This window comes from Mustela erminea, chromosome 9 (genome assembly GCF_009829155.1).
Source record: "Mustela erminea isolate mMusErm1 chromosome 9, mMusErm1.Pri, whole genome shotgun sequence".
Taxonomy (NCBI): Eukaryota; Metazoa; Chordata; class Mammalia; order Carnivora; family Mustelidae; genus Mustela; species Mustela erminea.
Genome location: NC_045622.1, coordinates 864737 through 882468, shown reverse-complemented (window position 1 = coordinate 882468; position 17732 = coordinate 864737). Strand labels below are relative to the sequence as shown.

Genomic DNA, 17732 nt, shown 5'->3' with positions numbered 1-17732 from the left:
CCTGCCGGGGGCCGAAGTCAGAAGCTCAGTCCAGCACTGTCCCGTAGGAGCGGGAGTTCGCTGAGCCCCATGCTCGGGGCTCTCTTCTGACCTGATGGACTCCTTTATGACAGTCCAACTGAGCAGGTATCTTCCCCCATTTTACAGATGAAGATACCACAGCCGAAAGAGACCAAGTAACCTGCCCCAAGTCCTGGGGACAGGTGTCAGAACGGGGATTTGAATACGTCCGCTGGATGCCAAGTGGTCATCAGACACCGTGCGGCATGCCCGGCTTGTCCCACAGCACTGAGGAGCTCACACGCCCGACTGCGGTCCGTCGTTGCAGATTAAAACACACGCACCTACACACAAAACCCATGTTCAGAGAGGTTACGTGACCTACCCAAAGTCACAGAGTGAGGAAGTTCTTAAAACTGGATCTCCCTTTGGTGCTAAAGTGCTTTTCCCACTGTAAAAACCATTTCTCCGCACTCTCTCTAGATCAAGACCCGTCCTAATCAGAGCCGGGGGAGACGGGGAGCCCAGGAAGCCAGAGTGCTCCCTTCCAGTTGACTGCGATGCATCTCGTGCGTTAGCTTGTTCTAGGTTCTTCTGACAGCTGGGAGGCTACGTCCCACCCTGAGTCCACACAGGCTAAGGCCATGTTTCCCCGATGGCTCAGGATCCTGTTCGATGCTGAGGAATGCCCGAGAGGACGCACCAGATTCCCGCGGCCCGTTGAATTTTGGGGGAAGGGACCGGATTGCCAGGGAGGAATTAAAGCGTATTCTAATCACGGACCTCTTCTGTCCTCAGAGTGGAAGAAAGCCCCCACACCAAGACTCACCAACATTCCCATCAGATTGGGTTAAAATTAATCAAGTTCACCCCAGTCTGTGTAAGCAGCTGACCAACTTCACGAAAGCTCAGTGTTTTTCTGCTCTTGGTAAATCGCAAGGAATGAAGCTTTTCCCTGACTCCTGTATACCCTGGTGTTACCCCGTCATCAGGGAGAGAAGCGAGCTGTATAATTACCTTCTGAGACATGAATCATCCTTGCTCCAGGGGCCCAGACCTACAGGAGGCTATAAAAGCAGCTCGAGGGCCAAGGGCAGACGCACACGGTCGGCCTTGCCCGGGCTGATCGCATCCCCGAGCTGCCCCGAGGAGATGAAGGTGCTCCCCGCTCCGGGCCTGGCTCTGCTGCTCCTCACGGCCCTTGAGCTGTCTGCTACCGCCCCCTCCCTGTCTGCAGCCACCTCCGGGACCTCACGGAACAACTACCACCTTGCACAGGTTTGTGAGTCTTTACACAATTCCTCCGCCCGGGCCGGAAAACCTACAAGGGTATAACGAGAAAACAAGGAAGAATCCATTACTGTTTTGAGACCCCTCTGAGTGGCCCAGAGCTGAAGAGAGACTGCCCCCCGGACAGCTAGGACCCGTGTCAGGTTCACGTGGGGGTGCACGAGGCAACGGAATAAACGAACCTCCAGGTAGCAAGTTTCCTACTGAAAGTGAGGCAACTTGCGAAACCCATGCAAGACAGAAACACCAAGTATGAGACGGCAAATGTCGGTGGAAATCAGGGCAGGAAAATAGCCCCCGAGCTGTGAGTTCCACCCTTGCAGGGCAGGTTGTCAGTGACATGTTAAGTGCCTGGCAGCCACCGGAGAGAGGTCCTGGGTTCATGGGTTAGAGGACAGCCCCGGCGTTCAGCGCCGGCTCGATCCAGTCCAACATGAACCTTTTGTCCCGGGCGCCTACCCGCTCTGCCCGAGAGCCATTCCTCTCTAGACATGTTCCCAAGGACCTTATTTATGGCCACTTTCTGTATTTTCCTCTCTGAAGGTCTCTCTGAACTGGTTGGAAAGGATATGATACAAATAATTCACGTTAGAATTTTTGCAACAATATGTGACTCCACGTGATTCAATGTTTATTTGCTTCCAAGTGTTTGTGGCGTTTAAGGGAAGGTCACGATGTCATCTAAAGAAACCTCCTCAGGGATGCCCAGCCAGCTCAGTCAGCAGAGCGTGTGACTCTTGATCTCAGGGTTGGGTGCTCAAGCCCCATGTTGGGTATAGGGTTACATTGAAATCTGGGGGAAAGTGTCTGACCGTGGAACTCCCAATGTAAGGGATGTGTGCGGGTGAGACGTGTTTGGGCCAGGACCTAACGGCTGTCTGTCGACTGTGCCGCAGGCTTTTCTGCCCGTCACGCTCCGCCAGTGCACACGCACACGCCGACTGCTTGCACACCCGTCCACGCTCATTAGTCGGCCCCCCCACCAGTCATTAAACATTTCCTATCAGCCCTGCTTATAAACGAGATAGTGGATGCCAAGAACAGAGCTCTTAACCTGACCTTCTGACCACAGCCCACTGCCGGGCAAACTAAATTCGCAATAACATATCTCAGAATTCGGGGTCTACTTCGTGTGGCTTTATTTTTTTTTTCCTTTAAAGATTTTATTTATTTATTTGACAGAGAGAGATCACAAGTAGGCAGAGAGGCAGGCAGAGAGAGAGAGAGAGGAGGAAGCAGGCTCCCTGCTGAGCAGAGAGCCCGATGCGGGACTCGATCCCAGAACCCTGAGATCATGACCCGAGCCGAAGGCAGCGGCTTAACCCACTGAGCCACCCAGGCACCCCGTCGTGTGGCTTTAAACTGTGACTTTCATGGGTACCCTGTAGCTCTGGGTCCCTTCTCCTGAAACGTAACTTTCCCTCACCTGGCATCACGCCGCTCTGACTCGGAGGCTAGAGTCCCTGGGACCTCCGGAAGGAAGGTGATGCCGAGGCCGTGACCCCATGAGGGCGTCAGAGACTGTGATTCCTGTCCTGGTCCAGAAAAACCACAGTCACGGGGTCAAACCGGCCTCGCATTCTCGTTCACATACCACCTGCGTCTACACCGCAGAGGCGGAGGATGGCGGAACTGAAAATACTCACGAGCAGTCCTTCACAGCAAAAAGCAGCTGAGCCCTGCGCAGTCTATGCAGGAAAGAGACAGGAAGTCCCGGGAAAGAGAGGCTTGCTAGCAGCGTTTGGACAGCCTAAAGTAGCCTTGGGATGCTCGGGGTCCCTGATGACTTCTGCTCTGAACTAAGTCCGCTCTCCTCAGGCTCCCTTACGACCTGCTCAGAAAGACCCTGCTCCGAGGACCAGGGGAGCTCGGCAAACTGCATCTTCTCCCGCAGCAGCCCCAGTCGCCAGCCCCGGGCAGGAAAAAAGCATCCCCTTGAGCAAGCTAGCATGATCTGAGCAAACGGCGAGAGTGGGTCCCAGTGACGAGAAAGAATTCTCGTCCCACCCCGTGATTTATAGGAATTCAGCGGCCGCCACTGTCTGCGTGCATGGTTTCTCTTCTGCTCTGCTTGGTTCCACTGTGGTTTTCTTTAGTTCCTGTAGATGCACTTCTAGCTTGTCCCTTCGGGACTTTTTTACTTTTTGAAGAGGCTTGGATGCCTATGTATTTCCCCCATAGGACCAACTTTGCCATATCCCATGGGTTTTGAACTGAAGTGTTTTCGTTCTCATTGGTTTCCATGAATTATTTAAATTCTTCTTTGATTTCCTGGTTGATCCAAACTTTCTTTAGCAGGATGCTTTTTTAACTTCCAAGCATTTGAGTTCCTTCCAAATTTGGTCTTTCGATTGAGTTCTAGTTTCAAGGCATTGTGGTCTGATACCATGCAGGGAATAATCTGTCTTTTGATATTGGCTGAGGCCTGATTTGGTATTTGTGACCCAGTGTGTGGTTTATTTTGGGAAAAGTTCCATGTGCACTAGAGAAGAATGAGTATTCTGTTGTTTTAGGGTGGAATGTTCTGCGAGTACCTACAAAGTCCATCTGGTCCAATGTGTCATTCAGAGCTCTTGTTTTTGTGTTGTTGTTGATCTTCTATTTAGTTGATCTGTCCAGTGCTGAGAGAGGAGTGTTAAAATCTCCTAATGTTAATGTATTCTTGTCTGATTCTTTATTTTGGTTAGCAGCTGGCTTATGTAGGTGGCTGCTCCCGTGTTGGGGCATAGATATTTATAATTGTTAGGTCTTCTTGGTGGACAGACCCTTTAAGAATAAAACAGTGTCCCTCGATCTGTTATTGCAATCCTTGTTTTAAATTCTAGTTTGCCCAACTTGAGAATTGTTATCCAGCTTTCTTCTGAGGCACATTAGCATGAAAACTGGTTCTCCAGCCCTTCACTGTCAGTCTGGAGGTGTCGTAGGTTCACCAAAGGCAAGTGAAACAAAAGCGAAAATGAACTTTTGGGACTTCATCAAGATCAAAAGCTTCTGCACAGCAAAGGAAACAGTCAACAAAACAAAGAGGCAATCCATGGAATCGGAGAAGATATTTGCAAATGACAGTACAGACAAAGGCTGCTATCCAAGATCTCTAAAGAACTCCTCAAACTCAAGACACACAAAACAGATAATCATGTCAAAAAATGGGCAGAAGACATGAACAGACACTTCTCTAAAAAAGACATACAAATGGCTAACAGACACATGAAAAAATGTTCAAAATCACTAGCCATCAAGGAGATTCAAATCAAAACCATAATGAAATACCACCTCAGACCAGTCAGAATGGCTAAAATTAATAAGACAAGAAACAACCAGTATTGGCGAGGATGCAGAGAAAGGGGAACCCTCCTACACTGTTGGTGGGAATGCAAGCTGGTACGGCCACTGTGGGAAACCATGTGGAGATTCTTTAGGACGTTAAACTAGAGCTTCCCTATGACCCTGCAATTGCACTACTGGGTATTTACCCCAGAGATACAGATGTAATGAAAAGAAGGGCCATCTGTACGCTAATGTTCATAGCAGCAATGGCCGCAATCGCCACACCGTGGAAAGAGCCTAAATGTCCTTCAACAGATGAATGGATAAAGAAGATGTGGTTCATATGCACAATGGAGTATGATGTCTCCATCAGAAAGGACGAATACCCACTGTTTGCATCAAGATGGATGGAACTGGAGGGGATTATGCTGAGTGAACTAAGCCAAGCAAAGAAAGATAATTATCATATGGTTCCACTCGTATGTGGATCATAAGCGATTGCAAGGAGGACCATAGGGGAAGGGAAGGAAATTCAAAGGGGGAGAAATCAGAGAGGGAGAGGAGCCATGAGAAACGATAGACCCCGAGAAACAATGTGGGGGTTTCAGAGGGGAGACAGGAGGGTGGAGAGGGTCACGGGGTGATGGGTATTGAGGAAGGCACGTGCTGTGATGAGCCCTGGGTGTCCTATGTAACTACCGAATCACTGAATGCTGCACCAAGGAGTAATTAGGAACTCTACAGTGGCTAACTGAACATAATAAAAATAAATAAATAAAATAAAATAAATGAAAAATAAAAGCTTAAAAAATAAAAAAAGATTCTTGCAAGGAACCACCACCAGGGAAGTGCGTTTCCCCGGCCAGCAGGGTGGAGGGTGAGGATAAGCTCACACCCCCCCACCCCCCCACCCCCGGCCGGGAGCACCTTGTCCAAACAAGCCAGCGCACCTCACTCCTTTCATTGTTTCCTGAACAACTGCAGTCCATGTTCACAGCAGAAAACTTTGGGATCTAGGAAAGGGCGAAAAGTAAGTCGTCACCCATAGTATGACAGCCCAGAGGTAAACAGGTCTGGTACGGACCTATTTCTTTTTCTTTCCATTACTGATGTTACTCGTGTTCATACGCATTACATGCATATCTTTATTATCAGTAGATCCATTGACATCAATTTCAATGTTAATTTGCATATTAACCTTATATTAGCATACATGTATAACAAACAGGAGTTTAATATGCACACATTATAGTGTTTTATTTTTGGAATTATGCTTATAATCCGTATAAAGACTTTACCTCTATATTGTCATTCTACTGAGTGTGTTTTCCCATGCCATTAAATATTTTTCAAAAATGGGATCTTAGAGGCCTAGTGTTGCTTCATATGAATATGTAATAATATACCCAACAAATCTGCTACGGTTAGACAGGGAGCTGTCAGTGGTTTTTGATTTCTGTATATAAATATGCACATAGAGCAGAAATCCTACACATAATTTATATAGAAAATAACTAAATATACAGTTCCTGTGATAGATGAACATTTACATGCACTAAGTAAATGTCTCATGTATAATATATAAATATGAAATTTTATGTAAAATAAAACATACATACAGTTCTTCAGCTGTTCGGTGTTTCCCTGAAATACAGTGGACGGTGGAAGTACCCTGGCCAGCAACAGCTCTGGCTCTCACCCCACCCAGGAAGTCCTAGAAAAGTGTCTTGAATGATAAATTTAGATGTTTGAAGCCTTAGTGTGCATGTGAAAAGCTTATAATCTATGGGTAATTTTATTTGCCTCGGGGCGACAAAGAGCCAGTCACAGAATCTGCCCTGGGAAGACGGGCTCAAGCCCACAGTCTGCTCAGTGAGCGATGGAAAGCCAGCAGGGAGCAGCACAGGCCGTCTGCCTTTGGATCAGATGAGAGGCGGCAACAGTAGGGCTCTGAGCGTTGAAAGCCTATCCATCCTGCAGAATGTACAAGAAAAACATGGTACCCGTGACTGTCTTCTTGGGAAATACATTAGTCTTGGTTTTGCAAATTGGGTCAAGATTTCAATGACAAATGCTCTGTGGGGAAAGTGTTCACATGAGTTTCCTTCCGTTATTTTTTCCCCTTAGAATAACTAGTCCTTTTAGGAAAGCTATAAAATGCAAGTGAGTAAAAAAAAGAAACCAGGGGCGCCTGGGTGGCTCAGTGGGTTAACCGCTGCCTTCGGCTCAGGTCATGATCTCAGGGTCCTGGGATCGAGTCCCACATCGGGCTCTCTGCTCGGCAGGGAGCCTGCTTCCTCCTCTCTCTCTCTGCCTGCCTCTCTGCCTACTTGTGATCTCTCTCTGTCAAATAAATAAATAAAATCTTTAAAAAAAAAAAAAGAAAGAAACCACACAATCTGCACCACCCAGACATAACCATTGTTAATAACGTGGAATGTCTCTGTCGAAGCTTTCTCGAGCCAAGTATATCTCTTTTTTTTCAAAGATGGAGATAAGCGGTCCCGGCTATTTTTAGGTTGTTGGGAATATTGTTCCTTTTTCTAATCTGAGCACGGGTCTCTCGCAGTTGTGTCAGCCTGCCTCTCCGTTCCAGGCCTATCTTGACAAGTATTACACCAGGGAGGCAGGGCCCCAGGTCGGCGAGATGGGGGCGGCAGGAGGCAGAGCCCTGGTCAAGAAGATCAAGGAGCTGCAAGCCTTCTTCGGCCTCCGAGTCACCGGGAAGCTGGACCGGCCCACGATGGATGTCATCAAGAGGCCTCGCTGCGGAGTTCCCGACGTGGCAAACTATCGCCTCTTCCCAGGTGAACCCAAATGGAAAAAAAATTCTTTGACATACAGGTAATGAGATGGAGTCTTTCCAAAGTCAGAGAGAAACACCCTCTCTCCTTTTCTTTTCCTTTAGAAATACCCTTCTTCAATCCGTATAAAAATCTGGACTTACCACCACTGTAAGGAAGACTTTTTAGGGCTAAGCTTTAGATGGGGACTTTGGAGGACTCAGGGTTTTTCCAATGGTTGGCCGTTTTGGGCACAAGTAATTTTATCAATTAGAGACAACACACTTGTCTTTAAAGAAAAATCACCTAGTTTAGATTAGTAACCTGACAGTACCGAACAGTTTTCTTAAAACAAGTTCCTCAATCAGAAGGAAACAAGAAAACTCACCTATTAACAAAGCAATTGTTTTATTAATTCCAAAAATAATTTCTTGACAATTTATTAAATGCCTACTCTAGACATTCGAGTTTGGAAATACAAAGGTGAGTCAATCCCGTTCTCTAACCCTCATGGCCCTGTTCGGGAGACACAGAAGCGAACAGATCCTTGCAGCTCCATGTGACAGATGTGAGCCCACCAGTCCAAGCAGAGAACTGTTGTCGCACCCAGAGGGGCCGCAGGGACCCACTGCTGAGCCAGCTGGCCTCCTTCCTGGGGCCCCGTCCACCTGTGGGTCGGTTTGGAGGCAGGCTGCACACTGGGGCCTTGCACCTGCTGGACAGATGTGGCCTCGCAAACGGGCGGCCTGCACCTGCATATTTGCTCCGGGCCTGGCTAACGGCGAGGATTCTCCCTGGGCAAGACGAGACCAGGCGTGCCGAGGGCTGGCCCAGTGGGCAGGTGCTGCCCAGGGCAGCCGAGAGCCAGGCCCGGCATGGGGCCAGAGTCTGTTCTTCAGATAAGCACACCTGGCCGAGACCAGGGCCCGCGGTGAGGCGGGGCTGTTCCAGCAGTCCCCACAGGGCGGTGCTGGAGCTCACTCCTCCGGCACCCAGAAGCCCGTCTCCACCCGTCTGGGGTTTTGCACTCAGTTGTCAACCGCCCCAGACCCCTGCAGGCTGGTGGCTGAACACAGCCGTTATTAAAAATTAAGCTCTACATACCTGCAATTAAACAAATTATATTTATACACCAGTTATTACATGTTACATTCTGGATGTTATACGGAATTAAAAACAAACGGCCATCCAACATTGCTTCCGTCCCTGTCCCACACGTACCTGGGATCTGTGCTCATGAGGCCGTTGGCATTTTATTTTAACCTGTGCTGGGCCCTGTGCTGCTGCTCAGGTCTTCCCAGCTGTCCCCGCCGGGGGGCAGTGGGTGGCTTGAAATTTTCCCCCGTGAGAGCGTTAACAGTATGGAAATTACAAAGCCCTCACTTGAGAAGTTTTGGTCACAGACCCTGTCCTTACAGGGCAGCAGCTCAGCGGCGGGGGGTGGGGGGTGTCCCGAGTCCCCATGGTCGGTCCAGCGAGGGTCCACAGCCCCGGAGCAGAGCACCGGGGGTTCCTCTCAGCCCTGCTCGGGCGGCGACCAGCCTGAGTCCCTAAGGCGGTGGGCTGCGAACAGGGTCATCTCTCTGCTGCGCCCAGGGAGGTTAAAATCCAGGGTAATCCCATAACAAGGAGAACCAAACCGTTTCAGTGGCAGGTGATTCCCAGGAGCAAATACGAAAGCAAAACAACAGGACCTTGGGGAGAAAAATGCCCGCATGGTAGACCCCCGCCCCCCGCCCCCTGCTGTGCGTTCCCACCACCTCGGGGCCAGGACTCCTTCAGGCCCAGCGCTCACTGAGAGGAAACCGGGTCCTTCTGTTTCCACAGAATATCCAAATACACGCCTTCCATGCCCTCGGCGGAGGTGGACAAAGCCGTGGAGATGGCCTTGCAGGCCTGGAGCAGCGCCGTGCCGCTGAGTTTCGTCAGGGTGAACGCGGGCGAGGCGGACATCATGATATCATTTGAAACTGGAGGTACGGGGACCGTTCTCGGACTTTCGTCCTGACCCGCAGGAGACAAGCCCTGACGTGTTTCCTTCTACAGCCTTTAATGCGAGCCGTCCCCAGGCTCCTCTTCCACACAGAGTGATGGGTGGAAGCCAAGGTCATGGCAAGGTCATGGGTATGTCCGGCCTGGACACAGGACCTGGGGAGTTCTCAGCATGTCCCACTGTGCTGCATGGGGCAGGAGAGAGGGCTCTGCTCTCACGGTGCTGTCCCTTCAGAGACAAAGTCGTCCCATTCAGCTTCCCTGTTGGCTAGGAGGCCAGCGGACCTCATCCCCATGGCACTGCTCCCAGCCACACACCCCCTTCCATATCCACCAGGAGTCCCCACCAGAGGAAGTCCACGCCACAGTGGCCCTGGCCACGTTTCCCCCTTGGCAGCAGTCAGGAGAGCAGCACTGCTGTCTTGTCCACACCCTCTGGAGTCCCCAGGCCTCCCCCACTTCCCCCACCTCTGCACCCCGTCCTTGCCCTGGTAAGGCGTGGAGGCCTAACTGGGCACAGGGCGTGGGGGCAGGCTCTGAGCCCCTTTCAGAGCCGCCTGTCCAGGGAGCTCGGCTCAGCTCTTCTCAGCTTCCAGGTAGCCGAGGTGAGCGAGCGCTCCCGCCTCCTCCCTCCACAGACGCCGTGGCCGAGGGTCCCGTTCCTTCAGGTCTTGACCTTCAGGGAGTCTCAGGTCCTGGGAGGTACATGTTTGGGGTGGGGGCGAGGGAGGGAAGGTGATGCAGGTCCTAGGTGTGAAGGCTTCAGGGTGGCCCTGCATGTGACCTGGCCCGTGTCGGGTTCTCTTTCTCCCAAGGCTTCTACAACATGCCTCATTATGTTCTCTCTCCTCCTTTATCAAATTTCTAATAAGCTGTTAGTTAAATATAAGCGAAACAGAAACATGGGAAACTCCACAGGTTAGGATTCTAGGGACACCTTTACTGCTTGCATGAGCTGATATAGGAAAGCATATCGAAATGTCCAAGGAAACCTCTGGAAAACTCCCCACGTCATCTTCCCGATAGAAACAGAGGGAACACGTTTGCCCCATCCGCTGCTTGTCACTGTCTTAGCTGCACCAGACTCGCACACTCAGCCCGCCCACACGTGCATATCCCAGCCCGTCGGGACTGCTTCCCACTCCTTCTGTAAGATGTCCGTAGGACATAGACATCACAATGAAAACAGTCACGAAAGAGCATTTTTTCTATTTTTAATGCTAATGATCTTTGAAAGGCCAAATATCCCTCCTAATTTTTCTTTTTTCTTTTTTTTAAAGGATTTTTGTTTTTCTTTATTTGACGGAGATCACAGGCAGAGGCAGGCAGAGAGAGAGAGAGAAGAGGAAGTGGGCTCCCCGCTGAGCAGAGAGCCCAATGTGGGGCTCGATCCCAGGATCCTGGGATCATGACCTGAGCCGAAGGCAGAGTTTTAACCCACTGAGCCGCCCAGGCGCACCCCCCCTCCTAATTTTTCAATGGACAATTACTGGTTGACATGTGAACCTCTTATAAAAAATGAGTATTGGAAAGTAAATCTTGAATGATAAGTGTCAATGCTATTTAAAAAAGAAAAGAGAGGGGCACCTGGGTGGCTCAGAGGGTTAAGCCGCTGCCTTCGGCTCAGGTTATGGTCTCGGGGTCCCAGGATCGAGTCCTGCATCGGGTTCTGCTCAGCAGGGAGCCTGCTTCCTCCTCTCTCTCTCTCTGCCTGCCTCTCTGCCTACTTGTGATCTCTCTCTGTCAAATAAATAAATAAAATCTTAAAAAAAAAAAAGAAAAGAGAGAAAAGGTGTCCCTTCCTTGTAATGTGAAGCACGCCCCCAAAATTGCCAGGAGGACTCACTGCTGTTGGCGTCTCTCCCCACCCGTTTAGATCACGGGGATTCCTATCCGTTCGATGGCCCTCGGGGGACTCTCGCCCACGCGTTTGCACCTGGGGAAGGCCTGGGAGGCGATACCCATTTCGACAATGCTGAGAAGTGGACTATGGGAATGAATGGTATATATGCACAATTCACCATAACCTGGAAAATACTGTACCTTCTTCTGGGCCTCCACCATGAAACCCTGAGGTTCAACGTCCCAAGCCACCCTTTAACTAGGGAGGCTGGCTAGGAAAACAAGTAAGCCAAAAATCCAAAAGGGAACACCATAAGGGAAAAGACCACCCTCCCATGTGCCATACACTTGTCTGAGCTCTGGTTCCTGCCCGCGATCTCGAGGAGGAGCGAGCCCTCCCTGGCACAGCGCTCTTTTTTCTTTCCGTAGCATTTACTCTCTTACTTATACTTGGAAGTGGGCTCTGTTCCGAGATGACTGGGAAGATTCCATGCTCTCCAGAGAAGTGTGACAGGAATGTGTTTTAAAGTCCCAGGATCTCATGCCCGTCTGATCCATGTCTCACAGCCCCTGGTAGCTGTAATTAGGCCCTTCTGGATCCCAGGCTGCTGACAAGGAACGAAATGGCTTGGTTGACGTTTCCAGTCAACCTTCCCACTCTGAAGCCCCTTCTAGCCGAGGCGGGGAGCACCGGGGAATCCTCAGCACCAGAATAACCCACCAGCCTCTGAAGAATCTGGTTAGGAAAAGATAACAAGTTCACTGTGATTGGGGCATCCGTTCTCCTGTGAAGACGGAAGACACTGAAAACAAAACCCCGAGTGGAGGTTGTCTTTCTCTGTCGCCTCTCCTGTAGGTTTCAACTTATTCACCGTGGCTGCCCACGAATTTGGCCACGCCCTGGGCCTGGCCCACTCCACAGACCCGTCAGCACTAATGTACCCGACGTATAAGTACCAGCATCCCTACGGGTTCCACCTGCCCAAGGACGACGTGAAAGGGATCCAGGCCTTGTACGGTATGTGCACGCCCTCCCTCGGCTGCTCACCGTGAGAGCCACAGGCACTCGGTCTCCCACTTAGAAAAAGTGTCCATTCCCGGGAGTCACCTGCACAGGTAGAGGTCAAGCTCAGGACCGTAGCCGCACCTGTGCCCTTTTAGGAAGAGCTTATTTCCAGATGGGAATACAGCACATTGGTTCCTCAGGCGCCATAGAAAATGCCATCATCTCTCCGGATTTGGGGGGCTTTTGTTTTGTTTTGTTTTGTTGAGCGCGGGTCCAAATTTAGGTAGTGGGAGAGGATGGGTGTGTTTCGTAGTTCCTACATATGGTTCTTACCCGTCTGCAGATCACTGACCTTATCTTCCTAAAAACGGCAAGGGCTATGCTAAGACCCAGACGCCGGCCGCACAGGCAGCCTGCGCCTTGCCGCTCGGTTCCGTGGGAGTCACCGTCTCACCCCATGTTTCCCTCCAGGACAGCTGGGACAGTTGAGGCTCAGACACAGAAGCGTCCCAGATAGTCCGGATGCTCTCAGGAGTTAACATTCTTCCCGAGGTGATAAAGAAGTATTAGGAGCTCTAGACCCTGCCTTCCTCACCACACAGACAGACCCACGAAGTCCTGAGAAGGAATCCCGGAGTCCTCTTAGACCTTGACCCTTTTGCTTTCACGGATCAAAGGCAGATGGCTCTAGGAAGCAGACCTTCCCCTTAGCCTCAGAAGCTGGTTCCTCTGCCTTCACCTGTCGGAGGCTCTCGGCATCCTCTCAGCCCAGGAAGGGACCCGGAGAACCGGGCTGGCCCATCTTCCTGAGCTTGGCCAGCCCGCCTGGGGACGGGCACACACCTCTGCAGACAGCCCCTGAGCCGTGGGAGACCCGTGTCATCCTGAGAAGTGTTCAGCTGGCTCTACACACCTCAGAGACAGGGTTCGTGCCAGCTCTGTCCCTCCTCTGAGGGACAGAGACAAAGGCTGTGAAGGCCTCCATTGCGCAAACTTGGCTTCGGAGAACAGAGTGGCCGGGTTCCAAGGTGAAGCAATCCCCGCGGGCCACTGAGAGGGACCAAGCCCCAGTGCCTACGTGCCCCTTCCAGATCCTTCCACACGGAAAGTCACCACCGTGCTGAAGGCCATGGTCATGGAGCCAGGGGACAGAAACATTTGTTTTGACATGGCCATTTCTGTATAGTGACCAGAATGCATGAGCATGGTGTGACATGGCCGGGAGCAGACATGTCACCACCCAGGCCCTTTAGCAGGTGGCTTGGCTCACAGGGAGTGTTCGGAGACTGGCAGCACATTCCTGACCTGGCCGCCTTCCAGTTTCTAATCCTTTCCCAAAGCCTCACCCCGTTGCTGACCCTGTGCCACCCCAGAGCTTACCCATCTCTCTCTCTCACGGCTCCTTCCTTGTGCCTCAGTCCCTCTGGGCACCATGGGGACTTGCTCAAGGGAGCCACCAGCGCCAGCAGCTCAGCCAGCCCCAGCTCCCCTCCTGCAGAAGACATATTATTTCCAGGAGCACGGAGTGAGACAAAGTCCCCAGTAGCTCTCCCCAAGGCGCAGGCCCCCGCTTTATGGAAGGATCTAGCAGAAGGTGCTCTGAACCAGCATGCCGCTCCGGGGGGCCTTCTTGCCATAAGGACAACTCAGCCTTTCCTGGGGGCCTGATAAAAGGCTTATCGTGCAGGGTGCCCATAAGTAGAGGAAAATGATAGGAAGACACACGGGAAAGTTATCTTATTGAGAACAAAGAATTTAACTACCAAGAAATAATTTTTTTAAAATAGAAGTGGTAACTTTTAAAGAATAAAAAAGTTAAGGAATGCCTGGGTGGCTCAGAGGGTTAAGCATCTGCCTTTGGCTCAGGTCATGATCCCAGGGTCCAGGGATCGAGTCCCGCATCGGGCTCCCTGCTCAGCGGGGAGCCTGCTTCTCCCTCTGTTGCTTCCCTTGGTTTTGCTCCCTCTCTGTCAAATAGATAAATAAAATCTTTTTTTAAAAAAAGGAATAAGAAAGTGGCAGCTATTACAAACCATCTCTGGTTTGGAGCATCCGCAGCTGTCAGAGAAGTTAGGTATGACAGAATAAAGGACACGATTGCTCTGACAGTCACTACGGGCCACTCGCTCTCCCGAGGGCTTCACAGACAGGAGTTCTCACAAAGCCCGGCGAGGCAGCTCCTGTCTTCCCCCCTCCCATTTACTGAGGAAGAGACAGAGGCTCAGAGAGGCTCCCGGATGTGCCCATTTATCCTACAACTCCGCAACTAGTGAAGCTGGGATTCAGATGCAGGTCCACCTGCCATAGACAGCCACGCACCTTATCACCTGCCACACAGCCCAAGAGGGTCTCTGGAGCAGAAGGGGATGTGCTAGATTCCTGGTACCATTTTGACCAAGTCACTTTGAATCCTAGGACCCCGGAAAACATTCCTGGGAAAGCCCACCATGCCCCACTCACCCCCTCAAAGTCCATCCAACCCCGACCTCTGCGACTCCAGCTCCTCCTTCGATGCCGTCACAATGCTGGGAAAGGAGCTCCTGCTCTTCCGGGACCGGTAAGCCTCAGACACGGCACCACATCTCTCCCACCTGGATCCACGCAGCCCGCTAGGGGTCCTGCTGCCGCCACGTTTGAGGACCGTGCAGAGATGCCGTCCTGTGTAGCACCAGGACGGGAGGCACAGGTCTCCAGGGAGACACAGAACCGCCCAAACCACCATTTGTGGGGCAGCTACCATATTCTTGGCACTGGACAGAGTGTTTTCCATATATGTGAGGTACTTCTACCCTTTTCACCGTGAAGGAGAATTTACAGATGCAGAAAGAAGCTCAGAGAGAATAAGGTACTCTCCTGAGGTAGCAGTTCCCTTGAGTGGCTGAGTTACAACATCAGCCCAGATTTATCTGATGCCTATTTTGTCCATCACTGTATCCCTAGTGAGAGCACACAGTATATGGTCAGTAAATACTCGTCAACAGGTTAGATAGATAGATGGACAGACAGGTGGGTGGACGGATGGGTGGTCAGAGGGATGGTTGGATGGATGGTCAGACGGATGGCTGGCTGGCTGGCTGCCTCGCTGGGTGGATGGATGGACGGATGGATGGATGGTCAGAGGGATAGATGGACGGGTAGGGAATTCCAAAGTTATCGCTCTGCTGAAACCCCTCTTTCTCAAGGCCCCTTGACTTTTCAGCTGTCAACAGGCTGTCAGCCAGCCCAGACAGGGAAGGAATACCAATGGATTTTGGTTCTTCTGTAGCTACAGCTCCTGAAGAACATCCTGAGGTTTGAGGATCTAGTTCTGTTGCTTTAGGAATGTTTCTTTTGAACTGATTAATAGAAGTTTTCATAGTTCTATGAGTTGTAAAGGCCGGTGAGGTGGAATTGATATTTAAATTTAATGACATAAGAGGAATGCCTGGGTGGCACAGAGGGTTAAGTGTCTGACTCTTGGTTTCGGCTCAGGTCATGATCTCAGGGTCCTGGGAAACCCCACATAAGGCTCCGTATTCAGCAGGAAGTCTGCTTGAGATCCTCTCTCTCCCTCTCCCCCTTCCCCCACGCATGCTCTCTTTCTAAAAAAATTAATAATTAAATTTAAAAAATCAAAAAATATATTGAATGGCAGAGGAGATGGACCTACTCGTGATGCCAGAGAAGCTGGGATATTTAGGGACAGTGCTGGCAGAACGGCTGTGTTTATAGCTGTGTGAGCTGATCAGCAGGAGAACTGGTTGATCTTTATTTTTTTATAGTTATTTTTATACTTTTTTTATTAGATTTTATTTATTTGACAGAGGGAGAGAGATTGCAAGTAGGCAGAATAGCAGGCAGAGAGAGAGGGAAGCAGGCTTCCTGCCGAGCAGAGAACCCGATGTGGGGCTTGGTCCCAGGACCCTGAGACCATGACCTGAGCCGAAGGCAGAGGCTTAACCCACTGAGCCACCCAGACACCCCCTTGTTGATCTTTATTAGTATGTTTATGGTCATGGTCATCACTCAGGGAAATCAAATAGAAGTAAATTTAAGATTAGTGTAATAGTGTAATAATAGTGTAATAATTAATGTAATAAGCCTGGGTGGCTCAGTGGGTTAAAGCCTCTGCCTCTGGCTCAGGTCATGATCTCAGGGTCCTGAGATCGAGCCCCGCATTGGGCTCCCTGCTCAGCAGGGAGCCTGCTTCCTCCTCTCTCTCTGCCTGCCTCTCTGCCTACTTGTGAGCTCTATCTGTCAAATAAATACATAAAATCTTTTAAAAAAAAAGATTAGTGTAATAAGGAAAGAGGAAATATAATTTTATTAAGCCTCTCAGGTTTGAAATTAATGGGGAAGTTTTTATGAGAGGACAGGAAATGGTGTTTGGTGACAACGTTTTCTCGTTGCGGTACAGCAACTAACAACGATGTTAGTTTTTTGTGGGCCGAGCGACTGAGGAATGGTGAACGGCCCCACGTAGTCATTGGGGAAAACCCAAGGAGTGTGGAAAATTCATAACGGGGTGAAGGAGCATGAAATTCTGTGTTTTGGGCACTGGGGTCACGTTCAAGTGCTGGAATGAGAGTGGAACGTGAGGACAGACCGCTCGCTTCAGGTCGCACGCATCCTTGCGTGAGGATCAGTGGTCGGGGTCATGTTGTGGGAATAAAAATCCAGCGAAAAGTCTTCCGGTTACAAGACACTTTGTAGAGCGGATTCGGGGGGCGGTATTTGCAGTTAGAACTCGTGTCAGCTAGCAAGGTTGTCCTAGCGGTGGGAAGAGAGTAGTTGTGGGACTGCAGACGGCCACTGGGAAGCAGAGTTTGCAGGGCTGGGCGCCCAGCCAGACAGGACAGCTCTGCTCACCAGCCTTGGGGATCCTACGACTCCGCTCACTGCTGACGGCATCCACCCGGAGGTAACCATCAGCCGACCCCGTGGGTTCAGGGCTCCGTCCTACAGGACCGCCCTCCACTTCAGTTGCCAGTTCTAACCAAGTGGCTATAAATCACGTTCCCATGAACTCCTCCTTAGGTCTGACTGCTTTACAAGCACAGCAGACGGAACTCAGGAAACCAGTTTACTCATGAGATTAAAGTGCAGGAGAAAAGGATGTAACTCAGGAACGGTCAGAGGCAGAGGCGCCTGGAACAGTGTCTGGAGAAAGGGCTCGAAGCTTCCATGCCCTCCCCAGGTGCAAACCGCCCCCACATCTGCCCATCTGCTTGTGTTCAGCAACCCAGAAGATCCCCAGAAGCCCCTTCTTTGGGGTTTTTATGGAGGCTTCGTCACAGAGGCATGACGGATTAAATCACTGGCCTTCGGCATCTGATCCAACCTCCATCCCTCTTCCCTCCCTGAATGGGGAGAGGTGGGTGTTGGGACCAACTCTCTACCTGGTTGTGCCCTGGGGTAACCAGCACCCCCCCCAACTAGGTACTTTCCGAAAGTGACCTTGTTAACGTAACAAAGAATACCTTGATTCTCTCATCACCGGAAATTCCCAAGCTTTTAGCGGGCTCTGTGCCGGAAACCAGGAGGAAGACCAAATATGTATTTCCTGTTACAAA

General features: G+C 50.7%; 1 protein-coding gene across 1 annotated transcript in view; it reads left to right on the top strand.

The window, feature by feature from the left end:
- The first annotated feature begins 1152 nt into the window (after positions 1–1152).
- MMP20 (matrix metallopeptidase 20) overlaps positions 1153–17732 on the top strand; it is a 48808-nt gene continuing 32228 nt past the window's right edge. The window contains exons 1-6 of the mRNA XM_032358211.1: positions 1153–1278; positions 7154–7401; positions 9168–9316; positions 11209–11334; positions 12031–12192; positions 14596–14737. Coding sequence (XP_032214102.1) covers positions 1153–1278; positions 7154–7401; positions 9168–9316; positions 11209–11334; positions 12031–12192; positions 14596–14737 — 953 coding nt within the window. The remainder of the gene's footprint in view (positions 1279–7153; positions 7402–9167; positions 9317–11208; positions 11335–12030; positions 12193–14595; positions 14738–17732) is intronic.